The 23,883-nt window shown below is 43.4% G+C and overlaps 1 protein-coding gene across 6 annotated transcripts in view; it reads right to left on the reverse strand.

Annotated features, from left to right (window-relative positions):
- Nucleotides 1-1,126: 1,126 nt before the first annotated feature.
- The window catches only part of mybpc2a (myosin binding protein Ca), an 87,315-nt gene continuing 64,558 nt past the window's right edge, over nucleotides 1,127-23,883 (reverse strand). For 5 of the 6 annotated variants that reach the window (XM_060849653.1, XM_060849650.1, XM_060849651.1 and 2 more), the window contains 7 exons: nucleotides 21,304-21,499; nucleotides 13,699-13,838; nucleotides 12,157-12,316; nucleotides 9,375-9,511; nucleotides 6,557-6,743; nucleotides 3,814-3,855; nucleotides 1,127-1,305 (listed from right to left, as the gene is read on the reverse strand). In XM_060849653.1, the coding sequence (XP_060705636.1) occupies nucleotides 3,845-3,855; nucleotides 6,557-6,743; nucleotides 9,375-9,511; nucleotides 12,157-12,316; nucleotides 13,699-13,838; nucleotides 21,304-21,499 (831 nt within the window). In that variant the 3' untranslated portion in view covers nucleotides 1,127-1,305; nucleotides 3,814-3,844. Of the gene's footprint in view, nucleotides 1,363-3,813; nucleotides 3,856-6,556; nucleotides 6,744-9,374; nucleotides 9,512-12,156; nucleotides 12,317-13,698; nucleotides 13,839-21,303; nucleotides 21,500-23,883 lie in introns of all 6 variants that reach the window. The other variant, XM_060849649.1, reaches the window with a different exon arrangement.

Genomic DNA, 23,883 nt, shown 5'->3' on the forward strand with positions numbered 1-23,883 from the left:
AACAGTGTGAGGAATACAATGTTACAGCTGTGGAGAAGGTGAGGAGAGAGAGATCAGAATTAATATTTGAGAGGTTCATTCAGAGTCTGATATCAGCAGAGAAGAAGCTGTTCTTGAATCTATTCGTATGTGCATTCAAACTTTTATAATTTCTGCCCAACAGAAAAGGTTTGGGGTGGGAGGGATCTTTGATTGTGTTGGCTACTTTCCTTAGGCAGTGGGAATCCATCTATAGATGGAGTCAATGGATGCGAGGCAGGTTTGCGTGATAGACTGGGCTGTATTCATGACTCACTGGAATTGGGAATAGCAGTTGACTACCATTCTTTGATGCATCTATAAAAATTAGTAAAGGTTTTTGTGGACCAGCCAAATTTCCTTAGCCTCCTGAAGAAGTAGAAGCATTTAAGAGGGATTTGGGTCAAATGCTGGCAAATGGAACTAGATGAATTTAGAATATCTGGTCACCATTGACAAGTTGGACCAAAAGGTCTGTTTCTATGCTGTACATCTCTATGACTCTATAATCGTTCAGACCCATGTGACATCCCGACTCCAACAGATGACCTCTCACAATCTCTCACCCAGCAATCCATGAAGAGAAGTGATAGCACAGTGGCATTATTGCTGCAGTATTAATCCAGAGAACCAGGTAATGTTATGGGGACTCTGGTTCAAATCCTACCATTGCAAATGGTGGCATTTGAATTCAATAAAAATCTGCAATTAAAAGTCTAATGATGACCACGAAGCCGTTGCCAATTGTTGAGGGACAAAGCCCATCTGGTTCACAAATGTCCTTGAGGGAAGGAAAATGCCATTCTGACCTGGTCTGGCCTCTGTGTGATGCCAAACCCAAACCCATGCTCAATGTGGTTAACTCTGGATGATACATAATAGGTAATAAATACTGGCCTAGCCAGTGATGCCCACATCCCATGAATGAATTAAGAAAATCTTGTGGGTGCTTCAAGAATACAGACTTTTAGACAAACAAGGAGAAAATCCCACCAAATTCTTCCAGCAAATTACCAGACAGAACTGAGCTATCTCATTGCCAGATGGATGTTAGAACTGCTCAAACGTTCTCATAGAACAAAATAAAATGCAACAGAGACATCGTCTAATCGCTTTATTTTCACTAAATATAAATATGGGCGACATAACACTGTGAAACAGAGTAATGCTTTCAAATATTAATGCAGACAAAAGTTGCCATGTCCATTTTGGGAAAAAGGTTGGCGTCGCTCCCATCATCCTTCGCTGCCTGAGGAAAATGATTGCCATGCATTCTGGGAAAACTGCCTGCAGGTCATAGGGCGAGAGGTCAGATTGAGAAGCACCACCACTTCAAAACATAACCTACATCATAAGGGAAATTTAAAAAGTCTACTGTCACCTGAGATACATTAACCGTGAAGAGTCCATCAGAATAGTCAGAAGTGGTATATCTTGACAGATATCATCAACTGGTCCTTTACTTTCCTATCGATAATGTGTAATAGGATTTGCTTAATGCTGAGGGACGCACTAAAGCTTGGGGCAGCTGCCATCAAGGTGCAGTGGGGAAAGACCAGTGTCTGAGGTCTTTCTGCTGAAACCAAATGGGGGTCTATTGAATTATTGGACCTCCGGGTGCCTTAAATATAACATAACATTATATCAGTAAGCGATGCTTTTGGTTTGGTTGCTGGATAGAGTCAAACTCCAAAGTTTATTTCAAAAACAGAAATTGCTGGAAAAGCTCAGCAGGTCTGGCAGCACCCATGCAGAGAAATCAAGAGTTAATGTTTCTGATTTACAGCATCCACAGTTCTTTCGGTTTTTAACCAATGTTTGTTTGTTTTATTCATAGGCTACTGCACAGAATTGAACTGCTTTAGTGACTTTGTATGCATTTTTGTCTGCATAGTTTTGTTATGAATAAAGTATATTTTTGAAATTTAAAAAAAAAGGACTTTCTCAATACAGCCACTGCAGAGGGTCAGTGGGGCAGGTCGCTTTTATAAGGCCTTTCAGCCATAGTGCACTGAGGAACATGTGTAGAGCCCCTGGGCTGACAAGTGACATACATTGTGAACATCAAGAGCATTGAAACTGTATTGAGGCTGTTCATGGTAGAGTATATTAGGAAGTAAAAAGTTTAACTCAACTGTGCTTTATGTAATTTTCAATTTGAAACGTTTTGCCCTCGGGTAGCATACCTGACATGAAAAATACCTTGTAAATGTCAAAAGTTTTACAATTAATTGTTTGGTAGTACAGAACCAGGGTGACGTTGAGAAAAAAAGCTACATTTTGCTTTTTTAGGATTTTGTCAGTCAGGCACATGGAGTGGAATACTTCCATGCACTAGTGTCATGTATGTCATGGGATTCTGAACAAGGGTCACTTGACCTGAAACATTAACTCTGATTTCTCTCCATAGCTGCGGCCATACCTGCTGAGCTTTTCCAGCATATTTCTTTTCCTTGTTTCTGATTTCCAGCATCTGCAGTTCTTTTGGTTTTTTTACATTAGAGGATTGATTACATCACAAACCAGCCATCCTGCCAACTGAGCTAGAGTGAGGTCAACAGCACGGGTTCAATTCCCACACTGGATGAGGTCACCATGAAGGACTCTCCTTCTCAGCCTTTCCCCTTGCCTGAGGTGTCGTGACCTTCAGGTTAAACAACCACCAGCAATCATCTTTCTCTGATGAGAGAGTAGCCCTATGGTCCAGTTGGACTATGGTGACTTTTACAGATATTAATACAGAAGGGCTTGGTTTCTGCAAAGAGAAGGAACTTATACACACACTGCACTGGTTCCAACTCAATAAAACAGATGGTAGTCATAATGGAGACACCAGTGTTAGACTGAGGTGGACAAGGTCTAGTCACATGACACTAGGTTATAGTCCAACAGGTTTATTTGAAATCACAAGCTTTCAGAGCACTGCTCCTTCATCAGGCATCTGGATGGGTATATGAATTAGAAGGGACATGACCAAATGGAACTAGGTCAGATTGGGATGGCTGGTCGGTGTGGAGAAGTTGGCCTGAAGGATCTGTTTCCGTGCTGTATAACTCTATGACTCTAACTCAGTGACCAGAGGTCTGCCTGAAGCTGCTTGGTGGTGGGGAGGGGAAGACAGAGCAGGAATCTTTCCATATAATGTCTGGCTAAGTCAAAGTGGGCTCTAAGCACTGACCTGGGCATTGAAGAGTTTGTAACAAACACAGAGAATGCTGGAAAAACTCAGCAGATCTGGCAGCACCTGCACAGAGAGAAACAGAGTTAACATTTTGAGTTTGGTAATGACTTTTCTTCAGAAGTCAGAACAATCATGACACATTTTGAAGACACATACCAAACTCAAAATGTTAATTCGGTTTCTCTCCACAGTGCTGAGTTTCTCCAGCATTCTCTGTGTCTGTTTCAGATTTCCAGCATCCACAGTATTTTGCTTTTATTCAAAGGCTCATGTTGTTCAGGAAGCCGAATTTGTATAATATGGCAGCTCTGAAATCAGATCACACAGATCTGTGAGAAACAACCCAAGGGAGTGACATAAAAAGACATGAATGTGATCTGAGAGATCTTTTTGTGATCATTCTTGTGTGTGACTAGAATCAATGGTCAGAAACTCAACTTCCTGCAGGATCTGGAATAATGGATTTGACCGTGGCATCTGATTGATTTTTAAAATATTACCATAATTGGATTGTAGTCACTTTTTTTAAAAAGCAGAGCTGAAACATTAATTCAGCTAAAGATGGATTAGAGTTCGTGAATATTGAGTAACAAGGACAAAGAAGTTGTTCTTACCATACAGTAGCTGCATTACACCGGGCGCATTTTACTGAGGAACTGTAACAGGAAGAGAAACAAAAATAAAGGTTTGTATTTCATTTCATTTCTGAAATGTATCACTCCTGTCTTGCTTCTGCTGAGTTGGTCCTTCAGCCTCCCTGGCTTTGTGGCATGTGTGTACTGAGCCAAGCTGTCCCATCCTGCACTTCCATTTGCCTTCCTTAGGCAAGGATCTTGAGTGGCTCCTGGTTGACTGGGTCTCTTTTCGAGAGCATGACTCCCATTCTAACCGAACTCACCAAATGTCAATCTGTGTCCAGCTCCCACACAGTTCAATGGAAGCCTTGTCTGCAGAAAACAGAAAATGCTGGAGATCATAGTGGGTCAGACTCCAGATGACTCTTCATCTGGTAGCTCTGACGAAGAATCACCTAGACTCAAACATTAGCTTGCTCTCTCTCTCCATGGATGCTGCCTGACCTGCTGTGATCTCCAGAATTTTTTTGTTTTCACTATAGATTCCAGCATCTGAAGTAATTTACTCCTGCACTGTCTATAGAGTTTGTATGGAGAATGTGATGTGGTTATTACGTGTGTGTGTGTGTGTGTGTGTGTGTGTGTGTGTGTGTGTGTGTGTGTGTGTGTGTGTGTGTGTTTATCACACACCAAACAGAAGCACAATTGGCCACAATATTCCAGGCCTTGAGGGACAGAGGAAGGGCAATGGAAAAGAGGAACATCAGCTAATATTAGTCTTGCTGATAGCTATTTTGTGATGGCTGAGTGTGAGCATTAGGTGAGGGTAACAATGGCAATGTGATCAGCTGGCATCAATCTCAGTGCCTTCAGTATCATTACAGAAAAGTTACAACACAGAAGGAGGCCATACAACCCTTTGACCCGACACAAGAGCAACTCAGCTCATGCCTCTCTCTTTAGATTCTTACCTAATTCCTTTTGTAAAGTCCCAATTGAATCAGTGTCCACAACTCGTTGGGGCAGTGTATTCCAGGTCTTAACCATTGACTGTGCAAAATAGGGTTTTCCTAGTGTCACCTTTGCTGCTTGTATTGCTCATCTTGTGTTGGTGTCCTCTGGTTCTCAAGCCTTCCATCAACAGTTCCCCCTTAGCTGTTCTGTCCAGATTCATAAACATCTGCCTCAAATCTGCCAACCCTTTCCTCTCTGAGATGAACAGCTCTCTGATCTGTCTAACTGAAATCCCTCTTGCCTGGTGCATTTCTTATAAAATGTTTTCTTTTACGCCCTTCCTAATTCCTTTATATCCCTGGTAAAATGTGGCATAACTGAAAAATGTCCCAACATTCCTTGAAAACCTCAACGTAAATGTCCCTGAACAGGTCATGATCAACTTGGACCCTTTCACTTGAAGGCTGTACTATCAAACAAGAGTGTCTATCGGTCCTAAGGAAAAAGAAATATATTATTCATGTGGTGAGTAATACTGGCTGGATCAGCATTTATTGCCCTAATTGCCCTGGGGAATTGCCCTCTTCCAGTATTTGGTCCGGCCTGTATTTGATTTCAGAACTACAAGAATGAGATTGATTCTTAGCAGCCTTCAGAATTGGCTCTTGGCCAGCTAGTCAAAACATTGGCTCAACACCACCACATCCTTCAAGGCAATTAATGCCAGCCAGACCACACTCAATCCATGAAATAAGAAAGCCTGAAATTGCACAAAATGTTCTAAAGTTTTCATATAGGTTCATCATTACCTCGCTGCTCTTACATTTTAAAGCTCTTGTATTAAAACCTTGTACCCTGATGGCTTTACTTTTATAACTTCATCATCAAAAAGTGCAGCCTTTCATGTGTTTGCAAGGTAGTCATCCACCCAAATCCCTCTGCTTTTCCACAGAAACGAGTCTGTTATTGTCACCCTCTCTGGACCTATTCTCTGAAGCCATCACCATTCGTCTTGTGACACTTTTGATTTCTAATCTCTCTTGGCCTTTAGTCATTCCCTGAGCGCCTCTTCACTTGGTCCTTTTTCCACAATCAATTGGCTTCATGTTCTTTCCTGGTGGTGGTTACAGGTGGAAGGGCAGGATTGATTTTCAGAAGGTCCCATCTTGCCCATTCTCCAGATTGGGACAATTGGAGGCCCATACCCACAACTCAGCGGGCAGCCAGACAGAAAATCCAGTAAAACTTGCGAATGATACATACTATTGTCAGCTTCAAAACAGAGCTCCAATACAGTAATTTCCAAGTATGAAAGTTTCTTTACTGGTTTATACGTCTGGGAGTTGTTATGGTTTACAGTGGGAAACTAGCTGCCTTCTTGACCCACAAAGCAGGTATTCAGGAAGGTGTCAAGCGGGGGGCCCTGAGTAGTCATTTATTGGCCATTGGAGAGTCTCAATTGCTGGTGAATTGAGAAAGGTATCCATGGGATTCTTGTGGTACTGTCAGCCAGGAGACCTGGGTTCAAACCCCATCTGCTCCAGGAGTGTATCATAACATATTTGAGCAGGTTGGTTAGAAAATATCTTGAGGAATTAGCCTGGAAAGATCAGACAAGTCATCCAGGAACCTTTCTTGTCCTCTCTAAACTATAAGGTGATAAAATCCCTTCTGATTCCCTTCAGCTCCACTGAAGAGTCATATCGGACTCAAAATGCTAACTTTGTTTCTCCAGCACTTTCTGTTTCTTCTTCCGTTGAGATTGGGCACTGCATCCACCTCCTGAACCATAGGTCATATGAAGCAAGATAACAACTAAGGGTCATACCTCTCACTTCCAGCTTACACTCCACCTCATCTTCACCCAGGTCGTTTATTGCCTTGCAGGTATACATTCCTCCATCGAAGGAGCTTGGCTTACGGATCTGCAGTGTCAGGACGCCTTGGTTGTGATGCATCAGGAACTTGGGATCATCTATGATCGCCATCTTGTTCTTCATCCAGATAATCTTCGGCTGCATTTGAGACAAGAAACTGGGATTACTTCCATGAAGACAGAGAACCAAAGTAAGTTACAATAGACCAATAGTAACACACGCACAAAAGATAGCAAGGATTTGCATTTGTAGATTTGATAGAGGTGTTCAAAGCATACAACCCATAAGATTTACTTTATAGAAGTTTATAAAATCATGAGGGGCATGGTTTAATAGCTAAGGTCTTTTTCCCAGGGGTCAGGAGATCCAAAACTAGATGGCATAAGTTTAAGGTGAGAGGGGAAAGATTTAAAAGGGACCTAAGGGCAACTTTTTCACGCAGAGGGTGGTGCGTGTATGGAATGAGCTGCCAGAGGAAGTGGTGGAGGCTGGTACAATTACAACATTTAAGAGGCATCTGGATTGATTTATGAAGAGGAAGGGTTTGGAAGGATATGGGTCAAATGCTGGCAAATGGGGCATGATTAATTTCAGATGTCTGGTTGGCATTGGTGAGTTGTTTCCGTGCTGTACAGTTCTATAACTCTACCACAAAGCAGTTGGCCCATCAAGACTGTCATTCTGTCACTCAATGAGATCACACTTGATCTGATTATCCCTAACTTCACTTTTGTGCCTTATCTTCAGAACCCGTGACAGCCTTACTGATACACTTAACAATCGATTCTCTTCAGCGCTCTGCAGCAAAGAACTCCCCAGGATCTGGAATGTGCTGCCTGAGAGAGTGTGGTGGTGTGCCACGTTGAACCAAGGCATTTAAGAGAGAGTTGAACCATTATCTGAAAAGGGAGAGCGTGTGGCGTTACAGAGAGGCAGCAGGAAGTGGCACTGAGGTGAACTGCTCTGTCGAGAGCCAGCACAGATATGATTGGCTAAAGGGCCTCCATGTGTGTTCCATTCTATGACCTGACCACCTTTCCCAACTTCCTTTGAGTTGTAGTTCATCAGAAGATCCCATAAACAAGAATGAGATAAACAGCTGGATAATGAGGATGAAATTGGACAGGGGAGGGACTGCAAATGAAGAATCACTTTTTGTCTGTTGTACTGTATGCCTGATATTAGACTGAATATCAGAATAATATTAATAGCCTAATGGTTATGGACCAACAGCTGAGTGCAAAAGTTTAATAAAAGCCTGTGCTGGGGTGTTAGCCTAGTGTTTGTGATCTAGTCTCTAGAATGAGACTTAAACCCTCAATCTCTTGGCACACAGCATATCCAACTGAGCAACAGCTGCTACATAAGACATTAAGAGTCAAACATAAAGTGTGACACTGGAGTTATGCACAGGCCAGGAAGATTATCCTTGCAGTTTTCCCTCCCTCAAGGACATTTATGAACAAGGCTGCATTTGGACAGCCCTGGGGTGCCGTGACTTCTCTTATGTGGGAAATAAAGCATTTAGAACCATCGAGCTACACAGCACGGAAACAGACCCTTCGGTCCCACCCGTTCATGCTGACCAAGTGTCCTAAATTAATCTAGTCCCATTCGCCAGCATTTGGCCCATATTCCTATTCACATACACATCCAGCCTTTTAAACGATGTGTTCACTGCTCAGTCACACGGCTGCACAAGTTTACTTCTCTATTTGTTTCACCTCCCACATGGTATCTGCTCCATCTCTCTTCCTTCTTTATTAAGGTGCTGTTGTTTCCATCTCCTTTTTCCAAAGTTCCAAAACAAAGCATCAGCTTATACTGCTCCAAAAATTCAATGAAATCAGCTCCAAAACTGAAAATACCTCAGAAAAGGAGCAGCTCTTACAGCCACAATGTTTTCTTGTCCTCCATCTTGGATTACCCAGATTCCAACATTGATGGGATATGTATTTCACTGGGAAAATTGTGTCCCATTCCTAATTGACCTTAACTGAGCAGTTTGCTAAGCTAATGCAGAGAGTCAATGTTGAGAGTCAACATCATCGCTGTGGGGCTGGAGTCACATATAGGCCCGATCAGGTAAGGACATTAGTGATCCAGATGGGATTTTACAACAATCAATAATAGCTTCGTGGTCTTCATTACTGAAAGTAGCTTTCAATTCCACATTTAAATTAACTGAGTTTAAATTCCACTCATAGCAGTGGTGCTTTTGAACCTATTTGCACAAATCATTTCTTAAAATAAAATCAAAATATTGTTGATGCTGAAGATCTGAAACCAGCACACAAAGTGCTGGAAAAACTCAATGGGTCTGGTGACATCTGTGGAGAGACAAACAGAGTTAATGTTTCATTCTGCGACATTCTGAAGATGAATTGTACCGGACTCGAGATGTTTATTCTGTTTCGGTATCCACGGATGCTGCCAGACCTACTGAGTTTCTCCAACATTTTTGTGTTTTCCCAAAACATTAGCCTGGAGCTCTTGTCCAGCAATATTAGCACAATGTTAGCATCTCCTTCTAATGATCAAATGTGAAATAACTTGGTCAGGCGCTGGAGATAAAGTCGAGTGATTCCATTCAATTGGACTCAGTGCGTAAGGGATGAAGTGGAAGGGGATTTGTTCCATTAGAGGTTTTACATTCTGAATGGATGAAAAGGATCTTGGTCCATTAGACTCTGAACTGAAGAGTGACTAGGAAAGAGTGTGCATTCCTTCAGATTATTACAGCTAAATAGTCTTCAATAGTATACTTACTTTAGGGCAACCTCGGACAGAGCAGCTCAGCTTTGCTGTGTAACCTGCTATAATAGAACGATCCAACAGAGGCTGCGTGAATTTCGGTGCATGGCTAAAGTCATGTTCCTTGAATGGTGAAGGATTGTAGATTTTGCCTGTGAGAGAAATAGAACATAGAACATAGAACATAGAAGGATACAGCGCAGTACAGGCCCTTCGGCCCTCGATGTTGCGCCGACCGAATCCTACCTAACCTATACTAGCCCAATAACTTCCAAATGCCTATCCAATGCCCGCTTAAATGACCATAAAGAAGGAGAGTTCACCACTGATACGGGCAGGGCATTCCATGAACTCACAACCCGCTGTGTGAAGAATCTACCCCTAACATCTGTCCTATACCTACCACCCCTTAATTTAAAGCTATGTCCCCTAGTAACCCCTGACTCCATTAGCGGTAAAAGGTTCTTAGTATCTACCCTATCTAAACCCCTAATCATCTTATACACTTCTATCAGATCTCCCCTAAACCTTCTCTTCTCCAATGAGAACAGCCCCAAGTGCCTCAGCCTTTCCTCATAAGATTTTCCTACCATTCCAGGCAACATCCTGGTAAACCTCCTCTGCACTCGTTCTAAAGCTTCCACATCCTTCCTATAGTATGGCGACCAAAACTGCACACAATACTCCAGATGAGGCCGCACCAGAGTCTTATACAACTGCAACATGACCTCAGGACTCCGGAACTCAATTCCTCTGCCAATAAAGCCCAGTACACCATATGCCTTCCTCACAGCACTATTTACCTGGGTGGCAACTTTCAGAGATCTGTGTACATGGACACCAAGATCCCTCTGCTCATCCACACTACCAAGTAGCCTACCATTAGCCCAGTAATCCATCATCTTGTTATTCCTACCAAAGTGAACGACTTCGCACTTAGCTACATTGAATTCCATTTGCCACATTTCCGCCCAGCTCTGCAACTTATCTATATCCCGCTGTAACCTACCACTTCCTTCCTCACTATCCACAACTCCACCGACTTTTGTGTCATCCGCAAACTTGCTTACCCAGCTTTCAAGTCCTTCCTCTAGATCATTTATAAAGATAACAAAAAGCAATGGTCCCAAAACAGATCCTTGTGGTACACCGCTAGTAACTGCGCTCCAAGATGAACATAATCCATCAACTACTACCCTCTGTCTCCTTCCAGCCAGCCAATTCCTAATCCAAACCTCTAATGTATCCTCAATGCCATACCTCCGAAGTTTTAGCATTAGCCTACCATGGGGAACCTTATCGAACGCCTTACTAAAATCCATATACACAACATCTACTGCTTTACCCTCATCCACTTCCTTGGTCACCTTCTCAAAGAACTCAATAAGGTTTGTGAGGCACGACCTGCCCTTCACAAAACCATGCTGGCTATCCCTGATCACGTTATTCCTACCCAGATGTTCATAAATCTTATCCCTTACCATTCTCTCTAAGACTTTGCCCACCACTGAAGTCAGACTCACTGGCCTATAGTTGCTAGGGCTATCCCTACTCCCTTTCTTGAACAATGGGACCACATTCGCTATCCTCCAGTCCTCTGGTACTATTCCTGTTGACAACGACGACATAAAAATCCAGGCCAATGGCTCTGCTATCTCCTCCCTAGCTTCCCATAGGATCCTGGGGTAAATGCCATCAGGCCCAGGAGACTTATCTATATTCATTCTTTCCAATATTCCCAAAACCTCTTCCCTGCATATTTCCAGGGCATCCATTCTAATTATTTGTGATTCCATAGCGCAGAATTCAGACGCAATGTAACTCAGCATTCTTCCCAATGTGTTTCAGCACTCGCTCTATCCCAGGTGGGGAAATGAGCAAGAACTGGGTGCCCTGTCCTCAGATACCCAATTATCACATCTCCAGAATCATATGTACACACCCATCATCCTGCTGCTTCATGGTGCAGTGTGCTGGTACACCAAATTACATCTTATGGTGTAACCGGGCAAGGCAAGATCTCTTGTGGTGCAGTAGTAGCATCCCTGCCTTTGGATTAGAAGATCCCTGGCAGGTTCAAGACCCCCATCTACCAACGATGTGTAATGATCTGTCCAAATGGGTTAAAGTGTGTGGAGCCTTGCCTTGTCAGTAGCTTAGTGCATCCTATTTCAGGATGTATCAGGAACATTTCTCAGCGTGGTTATGTTGTTTGGGTGTTGGCCTTTCGAGACCAGTGGGCACTACAAAGCCTGGTGTAAATCATCCCCCTCGACAATGTTATTTTTGATTCGATAAGTTGTTGTTCTAGAAGGTTCTGTTAACTGCTTGTTGCTTCTGTTATACTAATTCACTGGGGACTGTCAAACCTGCTAAAGCTTACCATTTTAAGAGCTGTAACCATACAGGGGCGTTGTTTACAATAAGACCAGTGTCTATGTATGCTGCACTTGACCTGGGAATGTGTTCAGGGGCTGTGTGTGGAAGGAATAGTCACAGTGTCAGCACCTCACACATAACAAATGCATTCACTTCTTTGTGGGAGCTTGCTATGGGCAAATTCGTTGCTATGTTTCCTCTGTTTCAGCAGAAATTACTTCACAAAAAGTACTTCATTGGTTGGCAAGTACTTTGAGACATCTAATGGGTGTGTAAAGTGTTTGGTAAATGTACATCACTATTACCCTCTTCAAAATAAAAAGCTGTCAATGTATCAGAAGCAACAAGCAATGTTTCCATGCACTGAGAGATTGGGGGAGAGCTCCCATCATGAGGGAGGCTTAATGCTGTCACTTACTGTCTTTCTGGATGTAGGCCGTATTTTTCGATGTTCTTGGGCTGTCACTTAGGCCACAGATGTTCTCACTGAAGACACGGAAGTAGTACTCGTTACCCATGATGAGATCGGAGATGGTGCAGTGGGGTTTGCGGTTATGTTCATACACAGTGAACCATTCCTGAAACCAAAAGGGGTCAAGCTCATCACTATTGGCTCAATCAAAGTCAAAATACTCCCCAACTAACTATCAGGAAGATTAAAGCCATTGTCTTCCACCCCCTACCTATTGACTCCTCTCCTCTCCTGCCAACTGTGCCAAGTCAAATGAAACACTTGCACAATGTAATTTTCATCTCAGAACTGAGCTTCTGACAATGCAATCACATAGCCTGCCCAGTCCCACCACTCCGTAACATTGTCTGACTGTGTCCCTGCCTCAGCGTATCTGTTGCTGAAACCATCATTCACCCCTTCGTCACCATGAGGACACAGTCCTGGCTGGGCCCCCAGTAAACTTGGGGTCATCTCAAACCTCTGCTGCCATATCTTCACTCACACCTGGTTGCATTCACCTATCATCCCTGCAACTTGTCAGACGCCGCGAATTTAGAATTCTCCCCCTGCTTTACGAATCCCTCCATGTCCACTCTATTCCTCCAGCCACTCCATCTTCAGGGTGACCTGCACTCATCCCATTCTGGCCTCGTGAGCATTCCCAATTTTAATCGCTCTGCCACAGGCAGCCACACGTTCAGCTGCCTGGCTCCTAAACTGTGAAATTCTCACCTTAACCCGATCTCCGTATCCTGCTCTAAGCTGCTCCTTGCAAACCTCTGCTATTGGAGCTACACTTATCCAGGCAAGTGGGGAGTATTCCGTCACTTGGTGGAAGTGACTTATAACATGTGTCTCTTGGTTGGTAGACAAGCTTTGGGGAAAACTTGCAACAATATTCCTAGCCTCAGAGCTGTTCTTTTTAGATTAGATTAGATTACTTACAGTGTGGAAACAGGCCCTTCGGCCCAACAAGTCCACACCGACCCGCCAAAGCGCAACCCACCCATATCCCTACATTTTACCCCTTACCTAACACTACAGGCAATTTAGCATGGCCAATTCACCTGACCTGCACATCTTTGGACTGTGGAAGGAAACCGGAGCACCTGGAGGAAACCCACGCAGACACGGGGAGAACGTGCAAACTCCACACAGTCAGTCACCTGAGGCAGGAATTGAACCCGGGCAGCAGTGAGGCAGCAGTTGTGAACCCGTTGTGAGGCAGCAGTGCTAACCACTGTGCCGCCGTGCCACCCACTTAAGCCGCTGTACTTATATGGTGAGTCCAGTTTAGTTTCTGGTCAATAACTCCCAGGATGTTGATAGTGGAGAATTCAGCAAGGGTCAGAGTCTTTTTGTTGGAGATGGTCATGATGGTCAGTGGTGCTACTTTCAAGACCTCAGCTGAAAGTGCAAGTGCATTGGATGCACTGCTGTACAGTGTAGCATCACAAGTGTGTGTCATTGCATTGTGATATTCACCTGCCCCATTCACCTACTCACCATGGTTTTCTTGTCCGCTTTCTGAATGGTGTAGCCAGTGATTTCCGTGTTGCCGGTATCCTTCGGTGGGGTCCACTCTATACTAGCATTGAATCCCCAGACATCTACAATCTTCAGGCTCTCTGGGGGCCCAGGTTTATCTGAAGTAGATTCAGATCAAAGAAATATTACGGAAGAACCTGCAGTTGACATTCAAGAGAATGAAAGGAAAGAACTATTTGTTTCTCAGCAGCGGTCAGTTCATCTGAAAGCTCAGGGAATTCCAACTTCTGACTCAGAAGGTTGTGGGTTCAAACACCACTCCACTGAAGCTGACAGGATAGTGTTATACTGCGGGAATACCACACTGTCTGACGTGACAGCTCATTGACATGATGTTAAACAGAGGCTCTCTCTGGTTTCATCTGGCACATTATAAAGAACTGCAGAGGGTTACAGTCAATAGACAATAGACAATAGGTGCAGGAGTAGGCCATTCTGCCCTTCGAGCCAGCACCACCATTCATTCTGATCATGGCTGATCAGTATCCTGTTCCTGCCTTATCCCTATGACCCTTGATTCCACTATCCTTAACAGCTTTATCCAACTCTTTCTTGAAAGTATCCAGAGACTTGGCCTCCACAGCCTTCTGGGGCAGAGCATTCCACACACTCACCACTCTCTGGGTGAAGAAATTTCTCCTCAACTCTGTTTTAAGTGGCCTACCCATTATTTTTAAACTGTGGCCTTTAGTGCGGGACTCACCCATCAGGGGAAACATGCTTCCTGCCTCCAGAGTGTCCAATCCTTTAATAATCTCATACGTCTCAATCAGATCCTCTCTCAGCCTTCTAAACTCAAGTGTGTACAAGCCCAGTCGCTCCAATCTTTCAGCATAAGATAGTCCCGCCATTCCAGGAATTGACCTCGTCATAGAGACGTACAGCATGGAAACAGACACTTTGGTCCAATTCATCCATTCTAACCAGATATCTTAAATTAACCTAGTCCCATTTGCCAGCACTTGGCCCATATCCCTCTAGACCCTTCCTATTCATATACCCATCCAGATGCCTTTTGATTCTCCAAATGGCCTGGCCAACATTCATCTCTGAAGCAACGTTACCAAAGGCAGATTATCAAATCATAAACCTTATCGCAGATCCTGGAGTTGTGTACTGACTGCTGCATTTATACTACAATCCCAAAATGTTCTTGACAGCTAAGTGCCCCATGTCTTGAAAGAACTGTATAAATTCAAGTTCGTCCTTAAACAAGACAGTAGCAGAACAACATGTCATTAACATCTACCGCATTTCTCCTCTCTTTCCAACCTCTGGTCTCTTGTTATTTTGCTGCTGTCTCATGTCCAATCATTTGTTTCATTTGGATTCTCTCCCTCCCTCTCAGAACAGCTTCATATACAAATCAATTGACCCAAGCCCCAACCTACCCTTGCAGCTCATAGAGGTTATTAAGAGCAATGTGGTTAATTCTTAACTGTCCTCCAATATAAAGAAAGTGAGGACCGCAGGTGCTGGAGATCAGAGTCAAGAGTGTGGCACTGGAAAAGCACAGCAAGGGAAATGAGGAAACTGGAGAAATCTGAACCTCCCCCCACCTTGTCTCAGTCAAATCCCTCAACTCAGCACCGCCTTCCTAACCTGCAATCTTCTTCCTGACCTCTCCGCCCCCACCCCACTCCGGCCTAACACCCTCACCTTGACCTCCTTCCACCTATCACATCTCCATCGCCCCTCCCCCAAGTCCCTCCTCCCTATCTTTTATCTTAGCCTGCCTGGCACACTTTCTTCATTCCTGAAGAAGGGCTTATGCCCTAAACGTCGAATCTCCTGTTCCCTGGATGCTGCCTGATCTGCTGCGCTTTTTCAGCAACAAACATTTTCAGCTCCAATATGACTTAACATGCCACTCAGTTTGAGAGCAATTAGGGATGGTCAACAAATGGTGGCCTTTTCACTGACACCTACATTTCATTGAAAGAATATAAGAAAGCGAGAGTCTAGAGTACTGAAGTGAATACTGAAGGAGATGCTGCAGAAGGATGTCATTGTGAGTCAACTCACAGTACATGGACTGCAGCAGTTCAAGAAGGCAGCTCACCACCACTTTCTCAAGAATAATTAGGGATGTGCAGCGATGCCCACACGCCACGAATGAATAAAAAAAAGAGAAAAATAATCAAGAGCAGGAGCAGGCCTCTTGGCCCCTTGAGTCTGTTCCACCATTCAATACGATCATACCTGACCTTGTTACACCACATTCCTGCTTGTCCCAATAAACTTTCACCCATCATTTTGTTTACCAAGGATTTATTAACCACACCCCCCCTTAAAAATATTCTGCTTTAAAACCTTTTGAGGAACAGAGTTCCAAGATACTGTGAGAAAACGGTTCCCCACATCTCTACCTTAAAGGGATGACACCCCTGCTTTATAATCATTGACCCTTTAATTTTAGAGACTCCCTCAAGAGAAAACATCCTCTTCACTGACCCCCCAGGATTTTAAATGTTTCAGTCATATTGCCACTGACCCATCTGAACTCTGGGCAATCTTTCCTTATAAGAAAAACCCCCATTCTCAGCAAACCATTTCTGAACTGCTTCTAACATAAAAATCCCACCTTAAATTTGGAAACCAATACAGTGCACAGTACTTCAAATACAGTCTCTTCAGTGTCCTGCATAACTGAAGTATACCCTCCCAACTTTATTGTTCAATTCCCCTTGCAATAAGTAATAACACACTATTAGCTTCCTTCATTTCTCACTGTACTGCATCATAATATTTTGCGATATGAACATTTTGCAATTCATGCACTCAGATCCCTCTACACCTCACAGCTTTGCAATCCCTCACTATTTGGACGAGATGTTTCTTCCAAAATTTTCCTGCCAAAAATGGACAATGTCACATTTTCCCACAATGCATTTCACCAATCGCTTAACCTATTTATAATCCCTTTGTAGGCTTCTTGTGTCCTCTTTGCTACTTACTTTCCTACCTATCTCTGCGCCATTAGCAAATTTAACAGCCACAACTTCCAACACTTCATTTTTTTTGGACATTGCGAATAAAAAAGGTTGCAGTGCCACCCCTAATACATCCGACACACAACCTGAAGGAGAACGGAATGAGCAGATATGTCAACAGGGTGAGGTGGATCATAAACATCATAGGCTGAATGGCCAAGTTGCATTCTCTAAAATGTAATGGAGACTGTCCAAGTAACAGGAAAAACCTAAGCTTTGAAGGGCAGCACCTCTGACAGTGCAGCATTGCCTCTGTAGTGGACACAAGTGGGATTGCCAAACTCCCCGCAGGATCAAACAGATCTAATCTCTTCATTAGACATGAAAACTAATCGTTTGGGAAATGTAAGAAGGCGAGACCTTCAATAGTGAAGTGACAGGCTTGCCAGCAGGGCTGTTAAACTTGAAATGGAGAAACTGGAACCAATTGCCAGCAAAGAACATTTGAGTGTTCTCCTCCATCACCTGTCAGTACTGGGGAAGACTAGAGCCAAGGACACCACATGTGACTTCTCGGCCGAGTAGAATCAAATCTTCCACAACCCAAGCTGCTCTACAAATAGAGCACCTGCTGGCTTTTTAAGTTTCTGACCTTTTGGGGTTGGGATGCCCTGTGGGTCTTGGTTGAGGAGGTGCAATTAGAGGCTGGGGCAATACTTTTGAGAAATCTTCTGAGCTTTAGAATTGCCTCAAAATTTCCTTTTGTGGGAAATGAGAATGCTCTTCCTCAATGTCATTCCTTGGAACTTTACAGGACTGGGCTTGGCACACAGGGATGGAGTGGAATTACTGGCACACGCCTCTTGTAACATGAGCTTGACAGAAAGACTATCACAAGACTGGCATCAACTGCAGTGTACCAGGAGAAAAGATGGGTAATGCTGTGGAGATGGGCATTTTGAGCAGGTGGGTGGATTAAATGGTCTAAGTTACAGCAAAAGAATCCTAACTGCTGAGTTCAAAATGAATAATCATTGCAGATCAGAGAGATACTTGCAGATCAGATTTCCTTTGCCCAGCCATTGATGTCCGTGCCTCAAGAGGCTGGAGGTCTGTGGTTCCCTCCAGGAATCTCTCCAGCTCACTGTCCCCTCCTTTAGGCCACTCCTCAAAACCTTACCTCCGTGACCAGATACTCAAAGTCTCCTCAGTTATGGCTCAGTGTTGATCTATGCCTCATTTAACTTCAAGGTGCCGTTCCTTGTTGTTCAGCAAGGGGTTATGTTGGGGTCATAGGTATGTAAGAAAATGTTGCATTGTGAGGTGTGAAGTTGAGAGAGTGTTCATGAGTGTAAGGAAGTGTTACGTTGAGAAGTGCAGGGTACTTCAGAGACCGCTGTGTGAGGGGTGGGTTATCTGATCAGAAGGACAGAAGGTGAGGCCTGGAACATGTTGCCAGCAGAGGTAATAGAGGCAGGCACAGTAGATTAATTTAAAACCATAAGACATAGGAGTGAAAGTAAGGCTATTCAGTCTATCCAGTCCACTCTACTATTCAATCATAGCTGATGGACATTTCAATGCCACTTACCCACATTCTCCCTGGATTTAAGGTAGGTGTGGACAGCTGCATGAGTAGGTGGAGAGCAGAGAGATACAGATGCTTAGGAATTGTTTAGACAGTGGATTTGGATCAGCTCAGGCTTGGGAGGCCAAAGAGCCTGTTCCTGGGCTGTAACTTTTCTTTGTTCTTTGTTCTAAATTGAAGGAGCTCCAATTCTATACGATAGCTCGAATCGGGTCCAGTTAGCTTTGCTCATCCTACAGCCGGAAGCTCAATTAACATTCCGTAAACTAATCTCCTCTGGCTCCAAATTCCTGACTTCATTCCTTCAACTAAAGAATTATTCAGTGTCCTTTAGACTTGGGTCAACTTTGTGTCAGGCCCTCTGCTTGTGACTCTGATTATACTTCAACGGGTTTCATTCAACTCAGAAAGTTCCAGAATCTTGGCCAAGTCTCTCCAAGTCTACAGTGGGGGCATCATCAATCTTATTTTTTATTCACGAGCTAGGCCAGCATTTACTTCCCGTCCTTAGTTGCCCTTGAGAAGGTAGTGGTGAGCTGCACAATTTGAATATTTTCAAGAAGGAATTAAGTATAGTTCTGAGGCTGAAAGGATCAAATGGGAAGAAAGTGGGAACAGGGAGTTGAGTTGAAGGATCAGCCATGAACATACTGAATGGCGGAGCAGATGCGAAGGGCCAAATGGCCTACTCCTGCTCCTATCTTCTATCCTTTTTTTGTTTCTTAACCTAACTACAGTGGAGGAACAGTGATATATTCCTAAGTCAGGATGGTAAGTGGCTTGGTGGTGTTCTTGCAGATGGGTGGTGTCCCCATGTATCTGCTACATGGGGACACCACCCATGTCCTTCTAGATGGTCATGATTTAGGGTTACATTGTACTTTGCTCAAAAACTGCATGAATTCATGTAAAATTCCGTTATCTCACTTTTTAGATTAGAATCAATCTAAACATCATGGCATAGACAGAGAACACAGGGGGCTAACTCCTTCAACATGTTGTCTAGCTATCACCATTGTTAACAGCTAATCCGAGAATGTAACTTTTTAAAAAAAGATTTTGTGATTTACACATGAAAGAAGTGAAACTATCATGGTATTCTAACAGATGAAAGGCTTAACAGACAATCAATTTTTCAATGTATAATTTCAGTTACATCACAATGTAAGTTTTTGCTGAGAATTCTGTGTGTTAGGATTGAGCCCTCCACTACCACCTGATGAAGGAGCGACGCTTCCAATTAAACCTGTTGGACTATAACCTAGTATTGTGTGACTTTTAACCTTCTAGAAGGTAGCAGTCTTGGGTTAGGAAGGTGCTGTCTATGGATCCTTGGTGAATTTCTATGTGCCTACACATTCCCAGGTTCCCAGCATTTCAGATGTAGTTTTAACATTCATTGCCATGATGAAAGATGGCATGGGTCTGGCTTTTGTCCCTTACTTCTCCACCCACTAAATCTCCAGGTTTGACTGGAACTGTGGTGGGAAAGTTCCTGGAGCAAACAGCAGTTGCATGTTGCTCAGGACTGGAGGGAAAGGTTTCACAGCAATCTCTCCACTATCTTGTCTCCGTCTTCTTTATACGTTTGCTCTTGGTTCTGCAAGACTGCAGTTTTGCAACTCTCATCTTTACTTTGAAATCTCCCTGTGGCCTCACCCTCGTCCAGCCCCTACAACCCTCTACTCTCATCCAATTCTGGTGGCTAACACATTCATCACCTCACTGCTGCTGGCTCTGTGCCTTCATTTGCTTGCACTCTGAGCTCTGAAATCCCTTTGCTAAGGTTCCCTATCTCTCTCATTTTAAAACATTTTTTCAAACCCATCTCTTTAACCAAGTGCCCTGTCCAAATATCTCCTCCTTATGGTTTCTGTCAAATTTTAAATGAACTGTGAAGTGACCTTTAATCATGTAAAGGCACTATATAAATGCAAGGTGTCACACAAATCTGAAATTAATGAATTTTGCTGAACACCTCAAGGGATTGAACAATACCTCAGCAATGAACAAATTAGGAGCAAGAATAGGCCACTATGCCCCTGTGCCATTCAATACGATCACTAATAATCTGACATGGACCTCAAATCCCATTCCCACAACATATCCACAACTATGGATTTCCCCAACTCCCACATACATCATTTCATGACTGTCAAGAAGTCAATGTATAGAAGCTGGTCCCTTGGTGACATGCGGTGCAAATGCAAATTATAACTGATTAAAGATTAGTATTTCATTGAATGCTCTATTACCATCCATCTCCTGAACAGCTTGAACATATTGTGGAAAAACCCAGACCAGCATGGATTGGTTAGGCTATTGCTATGTTGTCTTGGCTAAATTGAAACAGAGGTGATAATGTTTGAGAGGTTTTGTCGCGAAGTAGATGTTGTAAAACTGTTTGCTGTAATGTACTGTTTAAATAGACTCCGTAGACAGCTATAGGACATTATTTAAATAGACACTAGAGTACTGTAATGTGTTGTTTAATTGTGTTGTTCGGCACAACATTGTGAGCTGAAGGGCCTGTTCTGTGCTGTATTGTTCTATAAACTCTGTAGACAATTGTAGTACATTATTTAAATAGACTCTGTAGTCTGTCTGGGGTAGTGTGTCATTCAAATAGACTCTGGGACTGTTGTGTAGTACACAGTCTATGCTCTGAAACCTTAAAGAAGGATTTAGATTTTGAGTCCTGTCTGGGGCAGAGATTGCGACATGTGACCATCCTTTATAGAAAACACATCACTCATGGATGTTCTCCTGGATTGTTTGTGATCATCTGAGGAGGGGGTGAGGAGCGGGATGAAAGGTGATGGTGAAGAGAAGAATGAAGCATCTAGACATGATGCTTGCATCACTGTGGTCTCCAGTTTTTATGGTCTTTTCCTATTTGTCAGCTTCACTCATTCTTATGTTCCCAGATGTCAATTTTGTAAATGTATATTCCATGGAAGATTTAAATTTCTATCAACTTAAAACTGAGGGACCTCTTTGGTTGTCCATAAGTAATGATGCCAGCCAGTCCACGGTACTCACCAACAACCTGAATTTTGATTGTTGCCTTGTCAATTAAGTTCTCAATCTGAACACTGAGTTCATACTTCCCAGAGTGACTGCGCTCAGCACTTCGAATAAAGAGAATAGTGTCCACTTCGCTGTTGCGGGTACTGACTTGCTTAGTATCCAATGGCTGGCCATCTTTCAACCATGTGACCACAGGTCGTGGCTTGCCCTGATGAGGGTCAAAGTACAAAGAGTCAGTTCAATGCAAGCAAATTAGGAAAGTGAAGCATGCTTGTGAATCAAATCGAGACTGTGCTTTTAATTCTGAAATAATTTTCTTCCCTCGCTCATTTAGTTCTCCCTCCCCCTACTCCTGAAGACTGCCACAATGTATAAATCGATAAGTGACTGGGTTTGATGTTCCGCATAGAATTTCTCCTGTGTAGTTATCCTCCACTCACTAGAGAAATCACCATGTTTTTATCAGGAGACACTGCTGCAGTTACAGTCATCGGTTCTGTTCCCTCTAGCACAAAGTGACTCTTTAAATACTCTGCAGACTATTGGCCTGTTAAAGTAGACTCTATAGACTGCTTGCTGCATAGTACATTTTTAAGTACATTTTTAGATTCTGTAGATTGCTGTGCTTTTGTGTAGACTCTGTAGACTATTTGCTGTCGAGCACTATTTAAACAGATTCTGTAGACTGTTAGCAGTAGTCTGCTGTTTCAAATAGATTCTGTAGATTGATTAGATTAGATTACTTACAGTGTGGAAACAGGCCCTTCGGCCCAACAAGTCCACACCGACCCGCCGAAGCGCAACCCACCCATTCCCCTACATTTATCCCTTCACCTAACACTACGGGCAATTTAGCATGGCCAATTCACCTGACCCGCACATCTTTGGACTGTGGGAGGAAACCGGAGCACCCGGAAGAAACCCAAGCAGACACGGGGAGAATGTGCAAACTCCACACAGTCAGTCGCCTGAGTCGGGACTGGTTGATGTAAAGCACCATTTAAATTAATTCTGTAGACTGTTTACTGTACTGTTTAAATAGGTTTTGGAGACTGTTTACTGTGGTGCACTGTTTAAATTGACTCTGTAGACTGTGTGCTATTTAATTGGCCTGTTGACTGTTATTTAAAGCACCCACTTCTGAGAGACACTCCTGCTCCATCCTATCCCTCAAAACACTGACATTTCATCTCGAGGACCAGGTTTGAAGATCCTGTCCTGTCTTAGACTAATTTGTTGGCAGCACGTACAGACAGAGGTTGACCTCACTACACCATCCCTCCATGGTGACAATAATTTCCCACTTCCCATGCCCTTCCACCATGGGAGTTACCCTGAGCATTGCTCCCTGTTATACCAATCCCTCTGCAATCACCTCTTTCCTCATCCCATTTTCCTCCCTCTCCTATCCACTCCCCCAACTTTTCCCATTTCCACCTTCCCATATTCAATGCCTACGATTCACTTGCCTTCCTATTCCCTCTATTTCTCTTCCACATCCACTTGCCCACTTTCCCTCTGGTCTAATTTATTCCTCCACCCTCTTCTCTTCTCCTTTCTCACTCATACACCCCTCCCCTTCACTTTCTTTCAGGTATCCCTGGCTTTTCTAATCCTGCAACACAAGTACTTCATCTTGATTCCCTGTGTGCAGGACAATGGCAAATAGCACTGTATCTTAAAAAAAAGTCTTCCATCCCTTTTCACATAATAATTTCTTACATTTACATCTGTAATGAAAGTTGCCTAGGTAAACATATCACACTCAACCCAACTAAAGCACTGCAGCATCAGTGATGGTGGGAGGTGTAAGTACAATATATAAGTCTGTGTGTATAATATGGATTTAGGAATAAGAATAGAACATAGATGTTAAAGTTACGAAATAATACCACGGAGGTCAATATCCAGTCATCAAGTCACCCTTTATTTGCATGGACACAGTATGTGAACTTTGACCCAGCCAGATCAGAGCCAGACCCTGGAGTGAGGAGAATCCCTGACCCTTCTGGTTTTTTTCACACAATCAAGAAGGAGAGTCCTTGCACACACACTGGCCCAGCTCCCTCAAGAGCCAGCTTTTAGAGTGAACAGGATGTCTGACATTCCTGTTTTGTTTTCCCCCCCCCACACTATCGCCTAACTGCGGTAATGCTTATTATTTTCCCCAGCAACCCTTCAGTTTATTTTTTTTTTCTTTTTTGAGACACAGTGAGAGACACAAAGTGCACGAATCTTCATTCAATTTCCACCACCAGGAAGATAGGAAAACACCCGGGTGGCCAGTGACAAGCAGTGCCCTTCACATCAAAGGGCAATGTTGTGTGATCAAAACAGTGAAGGGGAGGGCAGGGAACCCTTCTGTTCATATTTTTTTTTCTTTTTTTTTGAGACACAGTGAAAGGCACAAAGTGCCCAAATATTTATTTAATTTCCACCACCAGGAAGAAAGGAAACACCCAAGTGGCCAGTGACAAGCGGCGCCCTTCACATCAACCCTTCTGTTTATATCTATCAGCCCGGGCTCCCTGATTGGCCTAGGTTAACAGCCCCACTTGGTGAATTCATACTCATTGAGATTCACTTGGCCAA

This window comes from Hemiscyllium ocellatum, chromosome 33 (genome assembly GCF_020745735.1).
Source record: "Hemiscyllium ocellatum isolate sHemOce1 chromosome 33, sHemOce1.pat.X.cur, whole genome shotgun sequence".
Taxonomy (NCBI): Eukaryota; Metazoa; Chordata; class Chondrichthyes; order Orectolobiformes; family Hemiscylliidae; genus Hemiscyllium; species Hemiscyllium ocellatum.